Below are 22,094 nucleotides of genomic sequence, written 5' to 3' on the forward strand. Positions count from 1 at the left end.
ATTTTCCTGTAGCAGCTACTGGACTGAGAATTGGAACAGTATGTAGGCTACATGGTATTTTAGTTTTGGCCTGTGAGAGTGTCTATTGGCTGTTTGTTTCTTGATTGTGCTATGAATTTTGCAGCAATATTTGCACATTTGTCTTTTTCTAATGAAACAAAGAGAATGAAACAGTTTTTCAGTTGGGCTACAAATGTTAAATTAGGGAAATATTTGATTCATTTTGGGGTAATAGTGGTCTCTAATGTTGAGACGTGAGTTTCACATCAGTCACTGTGCTCAGGCAGTTTGCCATGGTGTACTCTCGTTTTAGTGCTGAATAACATTCTAATTTGTGTTGGTTTTTAATGGTGTTTGTCCAATGGGTGACGTATGGCCGAATGGTTGAGAGTGAGTCCTGAGGCTGGCTGAACTCTGCCGGCGTGAGCTCAGACAGGCTCAGCACCAGCTGAAAGAGGGGACTCTTTGTGAGGTTCTGCTCGTGATGTTTTAGGGCTTTATAATGGTATGTGCTGGTGTGGCTTGTCTTTAGGCGTTTCCAGAATTGGATGGCTTTTTTTTTTGGATGTTTAGAAGGAGAAGGTATTGGCCTAATTCTGCCCTGCATCCTTTATTTGGTGTTTTTCTTTGGACTTTTGAGTATTCTTTTACAGAAATGTTTTTCCCAGTTTAAAAAAATCTAATTTTATAGGTGGACCCCAGACTTGTCTGCCATATAATACGATTGTTTCAATTACTGATTTGAAAAGTTTGAGCCAGATTTGAATTGGGATGTCAATTTTAATTGATCTTTTTATGGCATAGAAAGCCCTTTGAGCTTTCTCTTCGAGTTCATTCACAGCCAAAGTTAAGTTCAATTTCTGCCTGTATGTCGGTATAAGATGAACCAGACAGTGATCAGAGAGCCCCAAAGCTGCTCGTGGGACAGAGTGATATGCATCCTTTATTGTGGTGTAACAGTAATCCAGTATATTACTGTCTCTGGTAAGACATGTAATGTGTTGTCTGTATTTTGGCATTTCACGTGTGAGATTTGCTTTATTAAAGTCCCAGAGAATGATTATAACAGAGTCCGGGTGTTGTTGCTCTGTCACTGCGATCTGATCAGCCAGCTGTTGTAGCATCAACAAAGAAAATGGTTTAACATCTGAATATTTACATTAGAACATCTGAACATTTATTTATTTATTATAACTAATATGTAATATATGACTAATATGGAAATGTCATACATATTCACACAGATACATATAGGAAGAAAAAATTAAAATAATACTAATAACGATTTTCCTGTAGCAACTACTGAACTGAGAATTGGAACATTATGTACATGAGTAACAGTATTTCAGTTCTGGCCTGTGAGAGTGTGTCTGTGGCGGTGTGTTTCTGGAGTGTGCTTTGTTCCTGAGGTGATGGCACAATGCTATGAATTTTGCAGCAATATTTGCACATTTGTCTTTTTCTAATGAAACAAAGAGAATGAAACAGTTTTTCAGTTGGGCTACAAATGTTAAATTAGGGAAATATTTGATTCATTTTGGGGTAATAGTGGTCTCTAATGTTGAGACGTGAGTTTCACATCAGTCACTGTGCTCAGGCAGTTTGCCATGGTGTACTCTCGTTTTAGTGCTGAATAACATTCTAATTTGTGTTGGTTTTTAATGGTGTTTGTCCAATGGGTGACGTATGGCCGAATGGTTGAGAGTGAGTCCTGAGGCTGGCTGAACTCTGCCGGCGTGAGCTCAGACAGGCTCAGCACCAGCTGAAAGAGGTGACTCTTTGTGAGGTTCTGCTCGTGATGTTTTAGGGCTTTATAATGGTATGTGCTGGTGTGGCTTGTCTTTAGGTGTTTCCAGAATTGGATGGCTTTTTTTTTTTGGATGTTTAGAAGGAGAAGGTATTGGCCTAATTCTGCCCTGCATCCTTTATTTGGTGTTTTTCTTTGGACTTTTGAGTATTCTTTTACAGAAATGTTTTTCCCAGTTTAAAAAAATCAAATTTTATAGGTGGACCCCAGACTTGTCTGCCATATAATACGATTGTTTCAATTACTGATTTGAAAAGTTTGAGCCAGATTTGAATTGGGATGTCAATTTTAATTGATCTTTTTATGGCATAGAAAGCCCTTTGAGCTTTCTCTTCGAGTTCATTCACAGCCAAAGTTAAGTTACCTGTTGAAGTAGGCTAATTTTTAGGCTGAGGTAATTGTATGTCTTTGTGGTTTCAGTGGTTCTGTGTGATAGTGTGAATGTGTGTCTCAACTTCAGTTTTGCGAAGCTACGAGAATACTTTTTGTGCACAAAGAAAACAAAAATAACAATTTATTCAACAATTCTCCCGAGTTACGTCTTCCGCCATTTTAGAGTATCACAACATATATGCGCGCTTTCCCCTAAGCATAAACAACGCTGATTACGCAGATTACCTTCATGCGCGTGCTTTCTCCTCTGAACGTAAACAACGCTGATTACGTCGATTACGCTCTTGGGTACTCTCCAAAATGTCGGAAGACGCAACTCAGGGGAGAAGAATTGTTATTTTTGTTTTCTTTGCGCTCAAAAAGTATTCTCGTAGCTTCACAAAACTGAAGTTGAGCCACTGATGTCACATGGACTGTTTTACCGATGTCCTTACTACGTTTCTGGACCTGGGGACATTAGAGTTGCGTTGCTGTCTATGCAGGGTCTGAGAGCTCTCAGATTCCATCAAAAATATCTTAATTTGTGTTCCGAAGATGAACGTAGGTCTTACGGGTTTGGAACGACATGAGGGTGAGTAATTAATGACAGAATTTTAATTTTGGGGTGAACTAACCCTTTAATGTGACCTATTAAGGTAAAAATTTTTAATGTAAAAATGTATATTTCCTAGGCTATATAAAATGTATACATTATATATTTATCTCCACTTGCAAAAAGAAGCCTGAGATTAATTCCAGAAAAGATATCAGACAATGACCTCTAATATGTTTCTTCTATGCCATGCACATACAAAGCAGTGGATTAAAGTAGCAGTCAATCTGATTCAGAAGGACACCATACATGCTTTGAACCCTTGGTTTTCTCTTTGAAATCTCTGAGCTCACACACTCAAGGATATGAGGAGTTCTGTAAGCCTGCAAACAGATGAGTTTTTATCAGAACTGTTCAATAAATGTATCTATTTATTATAATCTACTAATTATCTGATATATTAAGTGGCTATTTATGGTCATTATTAAGATGTCCTCGCTCATTTTTATAGTTAATTATTTTGTGTTAATTAAAAGGAATGTTTTTAGTTAATACCCCTAGTTTACATATCTATACAAAGATCCGTTTTCATCTATATTTTCTTAAATATGAATTGTATATGTTTGGATTGTGCATAACCCTATCCCTTTTCCTGTTTATAAAACAGCTTATATTTATATAGCCTAAACTTAAGGAACAATAGAACTGATGTTTTATCCATGTTTTTCATTAAAAATAAAAAAAAAGTTTATTTTCCTTTCTTTTTCCTATTCCTAAATCTGTGTTGATCCAAGAACATGTCCTTGGCAAAATCACACAATCTAAATGATCAATAAAATATATTTTGATTAACAAATATAAAAGTGGTGTTAAATCTAATTTGCATTTCAGAGAAGAATCTCAAATGTGACCCACATATGCAATCTATGGGGTCTAAAATAATTATGCATTAATCTGAATTGGTTTGATGGCACACATCTCAGGTCACATGACAGATTCAAGTCTATTTAGGGGGGAAGGTCTGTTACACTGATGCTATGACCTGGATAGAATCTAAATGGCTGTTGGGATGGGGGCTTGGATGGAAGAAAGTGCAGATCATAATATAAAGCATATATATACTTGTGCTACTTGTTTGTCATCAGAAGACATCACTAATGGTGTACATCGTTAAACTCGTTGCCTGTTTTTAGAGACCTCATATTCCTTGGTGTGCACTTCTTCTGTGAACAACTTTACGTAATCCTCATGGGCTCAAGAGCTGCTCGCTATCATATCTGTTGATATTGGATGCACTCAGTCATTCAGCTGCCTCTTCTCATTGCATTTGTCATCTCTTGGTCTAAAACACATTGTCTTGTTTGGCAGTGTTTACCGAGCTCTTTACACTTCATTTATCATTCACACTTGAGGTCTAACGCATATTCTTTCTCTTTGTTTTCTCCACATGCCCTTTTGTAAATTGCTCTGTCTGATGTAAACACTCTGTGCTTTAGCCGTATCCATTAGTATGTGACTACAGTCTGCCTCATATCTCTAATCTCCCATCAATCCTTCGCAAGGTGAGAACTCTTCCTCACCTGTCAGCAACATGTCATGTCACAGTGCCGAGACCAGATTGTTGTGACAAAGCTTGACAACCCAGGATGAAAGCTTCTTTATCAAACCGCAAAAGCACTGAAGGGAAGAATAACGCATGTGCCAGAGAGTTTTGAATCTGGGACTGTGTTGTGGTTGAATTATTCAGTTGGATTAGTTAACATTAGCAGTTTATCAATAATTCATTCACCAGGAGAAATGTGGTTTCCAGGAAAACTTGCATAACATGGTGTTTATTCCCCTTTGGGCACCTCAGATATTTTTAGAAATAGAGCAAGAGATGCTCACTTGCACAATTAAGGAGATGGGAGTTTAAAAAACAACAACAACTTATATGCACTTATAGCAACTTAAACAACTTATAGTATACTTAATCTACATTATTACTTGTTGATCATATAAGCATGTTTAATATGCCAACTATAAATCCATGACTATCAATTCCTAGGAGTTCACCCAAAAATATAAATTGTGTCATCATTTTCATTTACTCCCTCAAGTTGTTGCAAACCTGTAACAATTTTCTTCTTCTGTTGAACATAAAAGATGATGTTTTGAAGAATGTGGATAACCAAACAATTGCTTGTCCCCATGGACTTGGGGACTATATCAGCTGTTTGCTTACACATTCTTCAAAATATCTTTTTGTGTTTATGTTCAGCAGAAAAATGAAACTCATATAGGTTTTGGTGAAGGTGAGTAAATGATAACTTTCATTTTTGGGTGAACTATCCCTTTAAAACAGTGTTCTCTTTTACTAACTGCATAAGATCAGAACTATGATGCGGTTATGACCAAATGTTTGCAAAGAAATAAAATATAATGTGAGCAAGTCAGCAATATACACTAATAATTAATACTATTATGAACTGCATACCCCATTTAGCGAGTCATTTGACTTTTCTCTGAAATCGGTCCCTTAGCCTATATAGTGCACTATTTGAGGGGAACAGCCATTTGTAGTGGTGTCCGAAACCACAATGGACATTATCTAGTGCACTCGTTCAGTCCCATAATGCACCGCAATAACGAGTAGCCTACAACCAACGGCCAGAGAATACCATAATGCACTGTATATCTATATGGCACCAACAGCAGACTCATACAGGCGTAGATCCTTTAAAATCTATTATACTACGGGGCTGTTGAATGCTTGAATCTGATTGGGGAAACGCGCGGCTAAAGTAGTTCCAAGCAGGTCTTGACCGCATTACATGTCCATCACTTTGTAACACTCCCAAAACAATTAAAGGGGATACCAAAAGATTCCTGACTGGACAAGATCATTTATTTGGGCCTCAATAGCCAAGGAAACTCTCAAGAACACAACATTAATAAATGCAAATATGGCTTTAATTCTTACACAGTGATACAAATATTAAAACCTTGAGTGGACAAAGCAACAGGTTATGGTCATCACATATGCATTTAAATTAATAATGTATTTGAACATAGTGACAATTCACAAATCACCCTGGACAAATGAGCAATTAATGAGCAGAGAAATATTCAGCAGAGGCTTTCAAAGGTTAGGCTACTAGCCTATATACTCATTAAAGCGTTAGTTCACCCAAAAATGAAAATTCTGTCATTAATTCTGTCATTAAACATTTCAGTTGCGTTGCGGTCTATGCAGGGTCCGAGAGCTCTCAGATTCCATCAAAATATCTTAATTTGTGTTCCGAAGATGAACGAAGGTCTTATGGGTTTGGAACGACATGAGGGTGAGTAATTATTAATGACAGAATTTTCATTTTTGGGTGAACTATCCCTTTAATTCATGTGCCCACCATACACGTGTTCATTACACAGCAAACACCAAAGACATATAAACATCCAGCCCACGTCTTGGCACGGCAGCCTCGGCAAGAAGCTCAGCAGCACTCACATACAAAGAACCCCCAACAACTGCCAACATCATACCTTTATCAGTTTCATTACAAATGCAGCACAGCTGTTCATTTCTTTCCCCCATTGAGACGCGAGGAAAACATTGTGGGCACTAGCCTACCGTCACCCCTCCCCTTGCCTAAAATAACTTCGCCAAAAGATTTCAGTTATTTCAAAGGTTCTTACTGCCTAAAACAGCAAAATAAACACAACCCACAAGGACACTGACCAAGCAAATAAATATAGTATAAAAACGAAACATTATTTCCATATTTTTCCTACAAAATTACGTTTTATTATGTACGGAAAACACATATTTCTCCCGCTCTCTCTCCCTTACAAATGCACACGCATACAGAAACACACGGAAACATACACGCACACAGAAATGTGTTTTCAGCGCTACTGTGACGATTTTATCAGTAAAATAGGCCTATTTATTTATTTAATTACAGATTTTTGTTACTGGACAAAACGGCAACTAGTTTTCATTCATTTCTTAGTAGACTGTTAGTAGGCTCATAGTAAACGAGCTTACAGCGGGCCATTTCGGATGCAGCCTTTGATGGTGGTAAGGCGTTTCAGTAACTGCAGGTTACATCGTTACACCAGTAGGTGGCGACAAGTTACTGTGTTTATGAAGGAATTCAGGGACGTGATTAATCCGGAATTCCGTTTATTTCGGCCTAAAATCATGGCCACGTGAATCATGCTGATCTGTAATAAGAAAAAAATGTGTAGTTCAGGTGACTGCATGATGATTGAAATCGCGAATTAACTAAATAAAGTGCGAAAAGGTTATGTTTTCTAATACATCATGGACAGAATGGTCCTGAGAGCGCTGCACAAGCTCGCGGCGCCATCTGCAGGACAGTTAAAAGGGTTCAAATGGTTCAAAGCGCCGAATGCAAGTAGAATCAAAGACTCTAGAACAGGAGTTTTCAAACCTGTCCTGCTGAAAGAAAAAAACTGCTAAAACCAGCCAGTTTTAGCTGGTCATCCAGCCTGGTCATAGCTGGTCAACAGGCTGGTTTTAGAGGGGGTTTGGCCACTTCCTTAGCTGGTCAGGTTGGTCTTTGAAGTTCTTTCAGTTTTAGTTTTAGTTTCAGCATGTATTTGACGGTACTTTTTCTCAAATGAAACTGCAAAAAGTTGGTGAAGTGACTCTCAGAGCAGCTCTGAAGATGAAGTGCATGTGTTCATGTCCTCCTATATTGAGACGCAGATGCTGAAAACACAGCGAGTCACGTGTGTTTGAGTTTGTGTATCAGATGAAACTACTCCTCGCATTCACACAGACACACAGAACATGCAGACTTATTGGTTGCTGTAACATTTATTTCTGTTGTGTGATAGGAGGTTAGATTAATCTATATTGAGTAACAATGTCCAGAGCTTATCATCATTATTAACATAACTTTTATCATAATCTCAATATGATATAATTTATCGCCCAAAGCTAATTTAGGCTAATTATAGAATGTGCTTGGCGGGTGACTCAGAGACTCCATGCGGGTGACCAGGAGCCCACGGGCACCACGTTGGTGACCACTGATCTGGAACAACCAGCTAAAACCAATTTGACCAGTCTAGCCAGGCTAGGCCAAATTAGGCCAGCTTAGGCTGGTTTTAGCTGTTTTTTGTTTTAGTTTTTCAGCAAGGACCCCCAGCCCTGCTCATTTTGTATGTCACCCTCGTTTAACACACCTGATTCAACTCATCAGCTCGTTAGTAGAGACTGCAAGACCTGAATGGCTGTGTCTGATAAGGGAGACATACAAAATGTGCAGGGCTGGGGGTCCTCCAGGAAAGGTTTGAAAACCCCTGCTCTAGAATACTTAATATTTCACAGTTTTGCTGTTTTTACTTTATTTTTGATCAAATAAATGCAGCTTTGGTGAGCAGAAGAGATTTATTTAAAAATCATTAATAACTGTAATGTTTCCAAACTTTTGGCAGGTACTTAAATAACAAGTCTATTAATACTTTTATTATATTATTTATTATTATCATGATTATTAAATGCTGTTTTTTATTTACATTTTTACAGGACAGTAGTATGTATTATTACAATATAAGATATATATTTTAATGTGATAAAATAATAAAAAAAATAATAATAATAAGTGCCGGGGGCGTGGTCAGATTTTCCTGCTTTTTTTTTTGTCTCTAACTGATCGCATGTCTGATCATTGATTCATCCACTCAACTAATTTGTTTCAAAATGCTGATTCATTCAAGGACTCGTTCTCAGAAAAAGTGCGACGGTTGGTTCTATTTTGGCTTGGTTTAGAGCTGTTTTATCGGATACAGTAGTGGCTGGCAATATTGTGTTCAACACCTAAGTAATATTATCCTCTTGTTTAATGAACTGTTCTATAAAAAAAAATAAGATACATTTGGGCTGCTGTTGTGAACTTTTTTGGAACAACAGCACTTTTGATTATATATACTGCTTAATTTTTTCACTAAAATATGTTCTGCCTTAACCTAATTTTATTACTTGATTTTATAAGGCTCAGATGTGATTGATTAATATAATATTTAGACTATTGTTTAATTAGTTTAACCTAAATTTCTCCATGGGTATAGGCCTACTTCTGTTACTGAGACGGGTTTTGCCCCCCACACTCCCTCTTTTCTTTGGAGTGCTGTGTCGCCTCATTAACGGGAATGTCAGATACAGTCACCCTTATCTACATTTATTGGTGACAGGATATGCAATTGACAGATGCTTTCGTCTTAGAGCCAATCAACTCGTCCTTGCCTGGACTTCTCAAGGTTGAAGCTGTATCCCATTCATTTGCTTGCTGAGTTTAAACTGTCATTGTTCCCCATTCCTCAGTTCAAAGGCTCGGAGCACATCCTGACTCATTATACAGGCCCGCTGGAGGATGGTCTCACCTCTACTGCTCTTAAAGTAACAGATAAACCTTTCAATCACCCGTTCCCTTTTCTCTTTCCTGTATCTTTGTCCTCGTTTCGCCTTCACAGAGGTTTATGGTGAATTATTTTCTCTTTTTTCTTGTATATGGTCTGAGGTTTAAGGCGATTCTTCTTTTGGCTGGTGATCCGTGTCATATTCTCACAGAAAACGTAAGAAACTCAGCAGAGCGAAACTCCTTCTTTCTGACAGTGACTTCTGTCAGGGTGTCAAATGTGTGCCTCTTAAACTGACTGACAGCAGATCCACTCCCTTGGCCACTAGCTTCTTGAGTATGACTCACACATTCATGATTTTTCTCCACAACCTTCAACAGCACCGACACTCGCTGAAGGTTAGTCTGGTAAATCATCCTTAAATCAAGAGAAAAGAACTACACTTTTGGCAGCTCAAGGACCAAGTCACAGGCTGATCTATTTTTTTTTGGCTGCTCAGCACAATGTGAACATGTCCTTTGATAGATCCATGATGTATATAGTGCAAACTATTTTAAATTCAACCCCAAGACTGCGTCCTCTGAAGTTTAATGTATATTTGATTTTAGTAAATCATTCCTAAGAAGATGTCATCTTAGGTTTAACATTTGATTACATGCAAATCATCCTTAAGATTGCTTCACCAAAAATTAACATATATTTAATTGTATGTAAATCATTTCTAAGATTGCAATTAATAATGGCCTCTTATTAATGTTGTAAAACAACATGATCTTTTTGACATTATAAGTAATATATACAATCAATCAGTCAAATGAGCTTTTTTCTTTGCAAAAAGTTTAACGTGAGGCAATGCTATTTTAGTATCATTGATATACTACAATAGTTTTTATTTTAAATTCAATTTGTTTCAGTTTTCATTTTAATTTTATTTAAAGTTATAGTAATTGTATTTGTGTGTTTTTGTCAATCTTATTTTTATTATGTTTTGTCATATTTTATCATTTTTTTTAAATAAGTCTATATAGTTTTAGTTAACTACAGTAACCGTTCAGATATCTAAACAAAACAACTAATGCCTATTTTAAAAAAAAACGTAAAATTGAGCACAGATTGAGTAAAGAAAGCACAAACACAGAAACACAGAAAAACAACGATAAAAAAGACAAAAAGGGGAAAAAAGGTACAATAATATTAGGAACCTCTAACGATGCTTTTTGGTCTCTACTGTCCATAATTGACCGCCATTCATTTTGCGTTGCCTGTCGAGACTCGCACTTGCGCGACGCTCCCTGGTTTTACCAAACGGCAGCTGACTGGATGTTGGAGGACTGAGAGGAGGAGTAGCTGTTGCAGTAACAACATCCTGGATATTGGAGCCTGGCGGCGCACACGGCTACAGAAATAAAGGAGGAACGAAGACGAAAGGGAGGCGGCGGTGGTAATCTCAAACGCTTTAGGGTATAGAAGCAGGGGCATGAACGTGAACTTGGCTACTTTCAGGCATTAATTGTGGATTTATGCTCTATGGCGCCGCTTTATCCCGAGGCACCGACAAGGTGATGCAGCAGCGGCAGGACGGGATCAGTCCGCTACACGGCTGCCTGCTGAATGCCTTTACTGGAGGAAAAAGGCGCAGCACACGTCCAGCGCAGGCCGGCTTGATCTTTTATTAAAATTGGACAGTATGTAGAGAGGATCACCCAGCAGCTGGGAAACACCCGTGGTTAACTTTCATTATTGAATCGGCTCTCGATATCGCCCTCCAGAGACGCTGCCACGGCATCAAGCGGATCAGGCCTGTGCTGAACCACCGTGTGCGCATCGCGGTATTTACCGTTGAAAGCGCGCAAATGTGACGGGAACTTTTATCGTTAACACGCTTAACGAAAGCACCTAGTGCTGTAACATTGTGTTTACTATCCGCCTGGCCAGTTTTCTTTATGTTTACATAGGTTGCGATACTGTTTTGTCTTATCAAACTGTTTTCCCTTATCGATAACCGATCATTGTATTGCTAGTTTAAGATAAACAATACGCCTAACCGGCGGTGAGGGTGGACTCGTGAAGATAACGTCTTGCCCCAGAGAAGCTTTCGGATCAAAGTGAGATTCATGGATCAGAATGATAAAAAGACCCTCACGGTATGTGTGCACACATTAGTTTCATCAATGTAAATGTGAAAAATACTGCGTGATGTTAAAGATAAGACCGGCGTTTTGAGCATGAACCGCTTGATGAGGCGCTGTAATCAAGAGCAAACACTTGTACAGGTGTCACATTCTCACAGCTAAAAGTGTCTCATAGACCGTCTGTGCCGAACTGTATTTTTTTTGGTGCATGTTTTGATATAATGGCATTTTATTTCACTCTAGTCTACCTGTGTTTACCAGGGCGAATCCAAACAAAACCATCAAATAAACCAGATTTAAAATAGTTTTGGGCCATAACGAATACTTGAACGTCCTCCTGATAAATATCCTCTTTAAATGTAGACCATTTGTAAGGCTAAATCAAAAGTCCATGTATGTTTTTTTTTATGGGTGGTGTTATAGTATGAAAAAAGCCTACAATCCCTACAATTATTCACACAAGCCGGAGTGCTACACCATACTGCAGGTATAATATTAGACTAGCAGGGTTATTTTTATATTTCAGTGTAGAGTAATTAATGTCAAGTAACTAATGTTTCATACAAAATTTGACCAAGTAGTATGTTTATTTTCCACCTATGAAACAATAGTACCAAAATAAGTCAGAACACCAAGGCCTGTTATCAAGCAAAAAGACGTACTGCCGGACTGGATCAGTGTATTTTAGTGGAACGGAGCGACACAGATTTCCCCTCCTGGCTCAAAGCCTCTCCCTGTGTTGCCTGATAGCACACGTACATCATGGAGACGTCTATTTGACATCTACATTTGCATCTGCAAGACAGATTTTTTAGAGTGTTTGCTCATATGCAATACATCTATAGGACGTTTCCTATCAGATGCCAAATAAACATTCAGAAGATGTCGTTAAGATGTTTTTGATTTAGAATGTGTGTAAAACTGACATCTTAGAGACATTTATCAGATGTGTGTGTACACAGCAGATGCTTTCCAGATGAAGCGATCTTTATCAGACGTCTTGCAGACGTACGTGTGCTATCTGGGTTCCATATATAATAGGTGAGAAGCAGTATGTGAACGGAGTAGTATGCCCAAATTCATAGTATTTATTAAACATTAGAAGAAAAGGACCCATATGACCTACTACTTCCGGTGAGTTTCTAAACTGTGCATCAGATAAATACTTTACTATCCCATAAGGCCACAGGAGAGGAGTTGTGAATGGCAGTGAAGTGACACAACTGTCGCTGGTGGGTCATGTGACTGAAAATGTAGAGGATGTAATGTGTCTATTTCATTCATACTACCCATATTCGTGCTATATAGAACATACTTTTTTAACAATTGCGATGTAACCTTCATTCAAACCAACTGTAGCACCTACTAGACCGTATGCAATTTCAGACACAGCTACTGTAATCACTGAAATCCAGCTCTGTTTTCTATTTTTGGCTAGCTAGTGAGAGAAACCCCAGATAGCACATGCACATCTGCAAGATGTCTGTTAAAGATCGCTTCATCTGAAAAGCATCTGCTGTGTACAAACATCTGATAAACATCTCCAAGATGTCAGTTTTACATACATTCTAAATCTTAAACATCTTAAAGACATTTTCTAAACATCTATTTGACGTCTGACAGGAAATATCCTATAGACGTATTTCATATGAGCAAACGCTCTTAAAAAATACGTCTTCCAGATGTAAACATGCACATCGAATAGATGTCTCTGAGATGTACGTGTGCTATAAGGAACACCATTCAGAGCAAAGTGGTGTCAAAGTAGTATAGTATTTGCATAGCACTCGTACTATTTTTGCGGTATCTATTTCTGCCTTCAAGTGCACTTGGGAACCTCCAAATCTGGCTTCCATTTTTGTGACATGCCACACATTCAAGTTGGAAACAAAACACCCAAATAACTACGTCTTATGATGTATAAATAAATACATCTTTCACTTATTCATGAATGGTATGACAACTGAATGTTAATGCAGTTATATATATATATATATATATATATATATATATACATACTGGGCCCAATTAGCCATTTTCTCTCCCCGGTGTCATGTGATTCAGTGTTACAAGGTCGCAGGTGTGTTAAATTTGGTGTTATTGCTCTCACTCTTTCATACTGGTCACTGGAAGTTCAACATGGCACTTCATGGCAAATAACTCTCTGAGGATCTTAAAAAAAAAGAATTGTTGCTCTACGTAAAGATGGTGTAGGCTATAAGAAGATTGCCAAGACCCTGAAACTGAGCTGCAGCACGGTGGCCAAGACAACAGTCAAGCATGATGGTGGGAGTGTCATGTTCTGGGTCTGCATGAGTGCTGCCGGCACTGGGTAGCTACAGTTCATTGAGGGAACCATGAATGCCAACATGTACTGTGACATACTGAAGTAGAGCATGATCCTCTCCCTTCGGAGACTGAACCGCAGGGCAGTATTCCAACATGATAATGACCCCAAACATACCTCCAAGACGACCACTGCCTTGCTAAAGAAGCTGAGGGTAAAGGTGATGGATTGGCCAAGCATGTCTCCAGACCTAAACCCTATTGAGCATCTCAAGGTCTCTATCATCCACCAGCTCCGTGATGTCGTCATGGAGGAGTGGAAGAGGACTCCAATGGCAACCTGTGAAGCTCTGGTGAACTCCATGCCCAAGAGGGTTAAGGCAGTGCTGGAAAATATTGACACTTTGGGCCCAATTTGCACATTTTCACTTAGGGGTGTACTCACTTTTGTGGCTAGCGGTTTAGACATTAATGGCTGTGTGTTGAGTTATTTTGAGGGGACAGCAAATTTACACTGTTATACAAGCTGTACACTCACTACTTTACATTGTAGCAAAGTGTCATTTCTTCAGTGTTGTCACATGAAAAGATATAATAAAATATTTACAAAAATGTGAGGGGTGTACTCACTTCTGTGAGATACTGTGTGTGTATATAGATATTTGTGCTTCCACCATGTTTTAAATTGACATGCCCCTTCCAATGTCTCTCAACTTGGTGACACGTTTATCATCTGTACTTGTGTGCTTGGAACTTGTAATTAGGGTATTTCCAACTCCACTTGAAAAGTGTATATTATATTAGACCAATTTACTTCTAATAACTGCTAAAATTGACTACTAGACCCAGAGAATCATATTGGAGGACTGGAGCTACCTGTTGTCTAATAAAATTTAGACTCATGTTCTTTCTACTGTTTAACATAATTGCCATGGAAACTGAAGTTCATTTTTAATGGCAAGCTTCTGTTGAATGCCTCGTGATAGTCGGTGTCTGAAAATGTCTTTTTTGTTTTCAGAACAAGTGGAAACAGTTGTGATCTACAGGACAACTCAATTTCTAAGAGATAAGCAGACATTTGGCAGTAAAGCTCCGCAATGAGATAGTGGGGCTTACACAAAAACGACCTTGACACTTATCCCACCATATTTCAGTTCATCATCAAAATATGACCACGCCAGCTCTATTGCCATTATCGGGACGTAGGATACCTACCCTCTCGCCAGGTGCCTCCTCATTCCCCCATCACAGGGCCACCTTACGGCTATCAGAGAAGTTCATCCTCCTCCTCATCCTCAGTGCCTTCATTACCTTGTGCTTCGGAGCATTTTTCTTCCTTCCAGACAATTCCAAACACAAGCGCTTTGACTTTGGTTTGGAGGACGTGTTGATACCGCACATCGAGTCAGAGAAGGAGGCAAGGCACAGCAGCAGACAGGTCATACATGGCGTGGGAGGTCATGACGAGCATCGGCACAGGTGAGAGCTCAGAGATGGCTTCATCTCCTCAACAACTCCATGTGTTTTCATGCTTGTGTGTATAGGTCAGGGCTTCTCAACCGTGGCCCTCGAGGTCCACTTTCCTGCAGAGTTTAGCTCCAATACTAATCAAACACACCTGAACAAGCTAATCAAGGTCTTCAGGATTACTAGAAAGTTATTGGCAGATGAGTTTGATCAAGGTCAGAGCTACTGGTGCATTCCATTTGTACTTGGAAGTCGGAAATTCCGAGTCCCCAGTAGGAACTTTTAACTGAAATGCCCCCTCAATTTGGAATTTTTGTAACAATTCTGACTTAAGAATCCAGTATGGCTTCTCAGAGCATCAACAGAAGTGAAACCGTAGTAATATATTGCATTTCTGTTTGTCTGTGTCTAAATAAACTAAATGGTGCACACAGTTCTGCCCAACCTCTATCCGTGGACATGATACTTTGATGCTATCTGTACAAAATACCATCTTTTAATGTGTTTTTATCGACTGGTATGGCTATTAATGGACACGTCCATCTTGGTTTTCAAACTTGTGTACTGGAACATTGTCAACTCGGTTGTGACATCATTTCCAGTTCTGACATCCGAGGCAAATGGAGCGTAGCAGAAACTCTGCAGAGAGGTGGACCTTGAGGGTTACAGTTGAGAACCCCTGGAATAGGTGGTATATTGTCGTTACTGTGATGATTTATTCAGAAAACAAACTGAACTGCTTTCCTGTACTGGTTTAAATGCTCATCATGTCATCAAAACAATTTAACTGCATGGTACTCATATAACTGATATGTTAAGATTTACGTACCAAACACATTAAAGTCAAATTGACTTGTTATTGGTAAACAGTTTAGCTTCAAGACTTTTTATGTTTTCTAGTGGTAGAGGATATTCAATGAAAAAATTGTAGGTCTTGATTTTAATCCATCAGGAATTCATTGGACCATAAAAAGTGAGTTTTACAAACCAAAATGGCGTGAGACCTGAATGTAGGTTGCAAAAATTATGCTTAAAATGATCATTGTTGGGCTGTTGGTGAACATTATCCAATAGCCTGTATGCCCGATGTGACATTAGGGGGGATGAAGTCATTGAAAGATTGTGAAATGTTGTCTTTCTGTTAATACTATTAATCTTACCGTGTAATTGGAAAGACGCATACCACAAGGTGTTTCATGGCTATTTAGCACACATGTAGGTGTGAGCTCTGTGAATGGGCTGTTCACAGATTGTCTGTGATGTTCTTAATTGCCCTATGACCTCTGAGAGCTTTTTCATGCCCCAATCCATGACAGCGAACAGTGATTCTGAGTCTGAAATCTTTGGGAATATATATATTTTTTTTATTAGGCATAAAATTCTAAAGCGTTCCAAGATCATTTTGGAAAAGCGTATGCTAACCACAAGGCAGAGAGCCTCAGTACTCCTACACACAAACAGACACTACCTTCACTGTTTTCTAAGAAAATAGAGAGAAATCAGATCTTTATACTTTCTGTTATTCTGAGATTGATGTTTTTGTACCACTCCATCTTTCGCTATCAAATGATGTGCAAATCCAGCGTTGAACTGGGCCTTGTTTATAAAACATTTGTCACTGAAATGACGGGAACAAACAAACACGCTTGCGAAACTCCGTTGCAGGGCCATACTCAAAAAAAATAAATAAAAATAAAATAAAAAAAAAACTTTCCGACACTAATACGAATCCTGAGGGAGTGTCTTTGGCCAAATCGTTTTTTGAAACTTTGTCCATGTTTAGCATGAGAATCCAACTCTTTAACAGTGTAAATAAGTCAGAATGCATGAAATGGCATTAGACCCCCCACTTTAAGCACATGAAAATGTGCCCTGTTACTAGGAGACACTTGACAAATGAAAACAACATGTGTTCTAAAATTGACAGAAAATATCAAACATGTTTGATCTCCTCCGACTGGATGAAATCATAATCTTAAGCCTGAAAACGTCCTGAGTCTGTGACCATCATACACTACGTGATTTTTTCTATGGAATCTGTCAACTCAAATCTGCAGACCGGCTCTGACTTTCGGCAACTAGTGTCAGCTTCTCCAGACTGTAAAACGGTGGGAAATCGGGGCAAAAATCGTGTTTTTCAGTGTTCAGGATGATCACGTGATTCATCTTCAGCTATCATTGCTGTGCTGTTTAATGTGATGCTGTGTAGATATAGCATATCTCATCATGACTGTATATATTTAGCTTTGTGTGTTCCCTGCATTGTAGATGGGCCTGGTATTGTAGAGTTATGCCGAGTTCACACTGCATGATTTTAACCTGATTTTTCACTCGCCGACAGGTTTTGTGAAATCGCTGACAAATGCCCGACATCGGAGGCAAATCGGTGCTCGTTCACGCGAGTGACAATCATGCAGTGTGAATTATCAAAGACGCGATGTGAGGGAATCGCCGATGCGTCGCTGATGCCCGCGAAATATTTGGCATGATAAATATCTGGAGCTGTCGGCGATTCACAATCACGCTGTGTGAAATTATTTCTGACTGAAAACTACATCGGCGATGACCTACAGCCAATGAGAGACCAAGATATAGGGAAGAGGGAAGTTATAAACCAGAATATCAGTATTTTAATAGATATATGAACAATTATATCATACAGAAACAAGCACAAACATTTGCTTGACCAGCCACAACATCAGCATAACCGTTACTGCAAAATTATTTACCTCCAACTCTCTTTGCAGAACACCCAATCCCTGTTCCATGCATCTCCCTATACAGAAACAAGCACAAACATTTGCTTGACCAGCCACAACATCAGCATAACAGTTACTGCAAAATTATTTACCTCCAACTCTCTTTGCAGAACACCCAATCCCTGTTCCCCCTCCTGCCCTCCTGCATAATCTGTTTTTCTTTTTCTCCTTGTAGCTGGAAATCAGCTCACAGACAATTTGCGGGCTATATATATATATATATATATGCTTAGCAAATCCTTGGATGGCATAGTCATATTCCATGCTCCATTTTCCCCATCAGGCAAGCGTAATGGTAATAACTGGGCATTCATGCTTGCATACAGGCAGGTTCATATTCCCTGTACTGTTATCATCATGAAACTTTCATTTAGCTTGACTTTCACACAGGCACATACAACAGCAGTTTTGACATGTCAGTCATGAGGTATTGTCTTAGATGGCCAATTTAAATAATTAGCGTTAGCACATTAGTGTAATGCAGTGGTTCTTAACCTTTTTGACTCGAAGACCCCCCCCCCATTGTCCACAACAATAGGCCTCATGACTTTTCGTGTTTGTGATTTACCGGAAAAGGATAAAAGGGAAAGATGTAGGCTATTTTTGCATTTTAGAGCTTGGCATAACTAGAAAAATGTATATTCGTAAAATGTATGAAATTGTAATAAAAATTATTAATGGGGTGAATAAGAAAATAAGAAATATGTTGTCTGTATCTGTGTTTTTAGGCTAATAATAATGCTTGTTTTATTTTAAATCATTTTGAATTATCTTGAGAACCCCATTTGGAAACCACTGGTGTAATTGGAAACTGATGTGCTGAAATGATTTTTAAAAAATGTATCTCCACGATAAATATTGCAATTTATCAGCAGACTGTACATTAAGAAGGATAACCATTTAAGTATAACATATGTAAAAAAAAAAAAAAAATCATGATAATACTGACTAATTAAACAACTGAAGTGCGTAAATGCTTTTCATGAAACCACATTGCACTAAGAGTCAACAGACCAATAACCAGCTTTTGACGGAGATGTATGCACCTTAGTTGTTTAATTAGTTAGTATTATCATGAATATTCTGTGGTTGGATTTTTAAATCAAATCAAGATATATTAGCATGTAATATTGGACCTTTTTTTACTGAAATGCAGTTTCTCTGGTTTTAATCAGATTTATTTCTCGTCCTACTTAAACATTACCCCCCCATTGCTGCTCACCTTTGGCTTTCTCACTTGAGGGCTGTGAGACAATTTGTCACATTGCTTTGTGACCGCAAGTATTGTGCTTTACAAATAACTGATTATTCAGATAGATCCCCTTGGTTTCATAGAACAGTGTGTTCTGTTTGTGTATGGTCATTACTTTCTATCATGAAGTTGGCCACTGCATCATCATTCCAGAAACTATGTAATGCTCCATCTGTATTTGGCTAAACTCTTAAGTCAGTTTTGCTAAATCTGAAAAAGCAGAGTCACAGTTGTACCTGAATGATGATTCATGCTTATTGAACCTGCTTCCCACATCTGCTTTCACTCATGACCCAAAGAGCTCATCCTGGCCATGAGCTCAGAAGCCAAACACAAGCTCTCTGTCTGATCTGCCTCTTACACCCGGGGGCACTGTGATCTGCGCCAGCCGGTGTGCTGTTATCCCTGTCGGTGTGCCATACTAGAGCGGCCTATACCCATGTTTACCTGGGCCTGCTCATTGTTGGTTTTCACCAGTCCACCAGTGTGATTAGTACCAGACTGGAAGTTATTCTTTGGTAGTTGGCATTTATTCTTTGTCTTTGATGCGGTTTAAATTGGGGTAACTCAAACATTTGTTTAGAAAAATACAATTATTAACATTTGTGATTTTAATTACTGGTTGGGTGGAATTGGGATTTTTTTTTTTATTACTAAGGCGGTTATTACTAAGAACTATTTTCTATTTTTGAATATATTTAGTAAAAAGTATTCTTGATATGGCAAATCGTTCAAAAATATTCAGCAGCCATTATTCCAGTTTTAAGTGTCACATGATCCTTCTGTCACATGATCCTGACAGAAGTCATTCTAATATGCTGATTTGTAGTTATATTTATAAATATATTGTCGGTGCAGTGGCCATTTTCTTCTCATTTTTATTTTCTAACGTCAGATGGGATGCCAGCAGGCAGTGCATGAACCTCCAACTGTTATTTTACCCATAAAGCTGCAAAAAGGTCAGAATCCATAATGAAGGGGCATAAGGCAGATTTGTGCACAATGGAAAATTAGCTTTAGCTACGGTATCCAACAAAGTTCAAAAGAAATGAGAAGCATTGTGAAAAATATCTACACTATACAGTCATTCATAACCGGATTGGATTAGATTTCTCAAAGGATGGGGCGAGTAAACCAAACAACTCTGTAATATTTACAGAGCTCGCATAAGAAAAAAAAGCCATATTTGATTCGGACAGGACTGGTCTGGTCAGGACTGGACGTTCCGGTTTTGAGTCTATCATTTAATTTGGTCTCAAGGAATCCCCTCTTGATCAGTGGAGTAGTGTAAACTTCCCCATGTGGTTGACCTGTCCGGTTGTGGAAGATTAGTAGATGTGGCTCATGTACTCTGAGTAAGTGTGTCACTGTGGTAGGCTGATGGAACAGATGCCCTGTGACTCGCGCTAATTGAGTTAGTGCTCACACCTGCCAACCTGACATGGGCTCAAGGTGCCTCTGAAAGTGAGCAAGTGCTCGGCTTGAGCTAAACCAGACCCTTTCTCCAACCTGACAGTTTATTTTTCAATTTAGTTCTCTAGATGTGCTGATACTTTTTAAAAAAAGAGATTTGATCCGAGTGAAAAATGTACCTGCTCCTGTCAAAGCTTAAGTAAGAGGCAGATTCATTTGTAATGTCTGAACACAAACACTTTATTCGAGATGGGTGTCTTAAAGAGCAGGGAAGCAAAGACTTGTTCACATCATAATGTGCTGCTCAAAAAAGTGATAATGGAATTATTATTGCAGAAAACATCATTTAGTTTCATTGCAGTTAGAGGTAATAGAAAGATGCAAATGAAGGGGACAGCTGTTGTGACTGAGCAAAAAAAAAAACAAACAAAAAAGAAACTGCAGCTCAGATTTAACCAATGGTCTGCAGAGCTAAATCATTGGTTAAAATGATTCTCATAATTAGCGCTGGGTATCATTCTAAAATTTTCGATACCGATACCTTGACTTCAATACACTTTTTTTTTCAATACCCATTTTATTAAATACATTTTAACAAAATTACATTACACATTAAGTAAAAAAAAACTCGTTGATGTTTTTACAGACTCAAAGTCTCATCTCCTGAGCCACTGCACAAAGGAACCAAATGCAGAGGCGGACAGTAACTAAGTACATTTACTTGAGTATTGTACTTAAGTACACTTTTGAGTATCTGTACTTTACTTGAGTATTATTTTGTCTGGGAACTTATGACTTTAACTTCACTACATTTGAAAGACAAATATTGTACTTTTCACTCCACTACATTTCTATCAAGATCCTCGAAGTAGAAAGTCATTACTCTGTAGCAGCTTTGAAAGTCAGTGGGTGATTTTCTTCTTCTCTAAAACGTGACTTTCTTTTTTTTCAGACAGTTTATCAGTAGTCACTCTTGTAGGGCTACATGAAGTGATTTCCCAGCATTTTTTGAACACTGACCAGTTGCAAATGTGATATTTATTTACAACAATTCAATAATAAGAAGTTAATATTGTGGTATATATTAGACCCAATATTGTCTGATTTTGCTAAATTGTGTACGTGAAAATATTACCTATAAAGCCACAGAAGAACTGTTGTGCATCTCCTAATAAAACACAAAAGGTGTTTGACTGAAGCAGCACTGCACAGACTGTTCTGTGTGTGACATCAAAGTACAGCGAGAGCGATTAGACCGCATTTTTTAAAATGTTCGTTTTGATGTCAAATAAGTCTTGCTGTTTTGCTTCTTTGTTAAAGCAGTGTTGCTGTTGTAAAGCTATACAGCTACAGTTGTGTTGCTGGGTTTTAAAGCAGGTTTGATTTTTTTTCTTCCTTATCACTCTGTATTTACAGGATATCACTGTCCACTCTGTTCAAATGTGGCTGAATGGCTACACATAGATGTGTGCACACACTGTCAGAGCTGTGTGAGATCACTACCCTCCTGCTTTTGTGGGGGTGGGTAGGGGTGTTAAATAATTATTTTTTGTTTTTTCCCCCATAGGTTTTTAATGTTCTAAAAGCTCTTTATTCCAAAGATACTACAAGCTAGACAGTGTATTCAGTAGGTGTAATGTATTCTAAGTTGCTTCAGAAGTATTGCAAGTATTACGTACAACAA

General features: G+C 38.4%; 1 protein-coding gene across 3 annotated transcripts in view; it reads left to right on the forward strand.

Moving 5' to 3' along the window:
- The first annotated feature begins 10,404 nt into the window (after positions 1-10,404).
- The window catches only part of LOC107597370 (mannosyl-oligosaccharide 1,2-alpha-mannosidase IB-like), a 45,937-nt gene continuing 34,247 nt past the window's right edge, over positions 10,405-22,094 (forward strand). Inside the window, exons 1-2 of one of the 3 annotated variants that reach the window (XM_016288393.1) lie at positions 10,405-11,245; positions 14,538-14,998. In XM_016288393.1, coding sequence (XP_016143879.1) covers positions 14,688-14,998 — 311 coding nt within the window. In that variant the 5' untranslated portion in view covers positions 10,405-11,245; positions 14,538-14,687. The remainder of the gene's footprint in view (positions 11,246-14,537; positions 14,999-22,094) is intronic. The other 2 variants (XM_016288394.1, XM_016288395.1) reach the window with 2 other exon arrangements.

Source organism: Sinocyclocheilus grahami, unplaced genomic scaffold (genome assembly GCF_001515645.1).
Source record: "Sinocyclocheilus grahami isolate Dianchi unplaced genomic scaffold, SAMN03320097.WGS_v1.1 scaffold231.1, whole genome shotgun sequence".
NCBI classification, from domain to species: domain Eukaryota; kingdom Metazoa; phylum Chordata; class Actinopteri; order Cypriniformes; family Cyprinidae; genus Sinocyclocheilus; species Sinocyclocheilus grahami.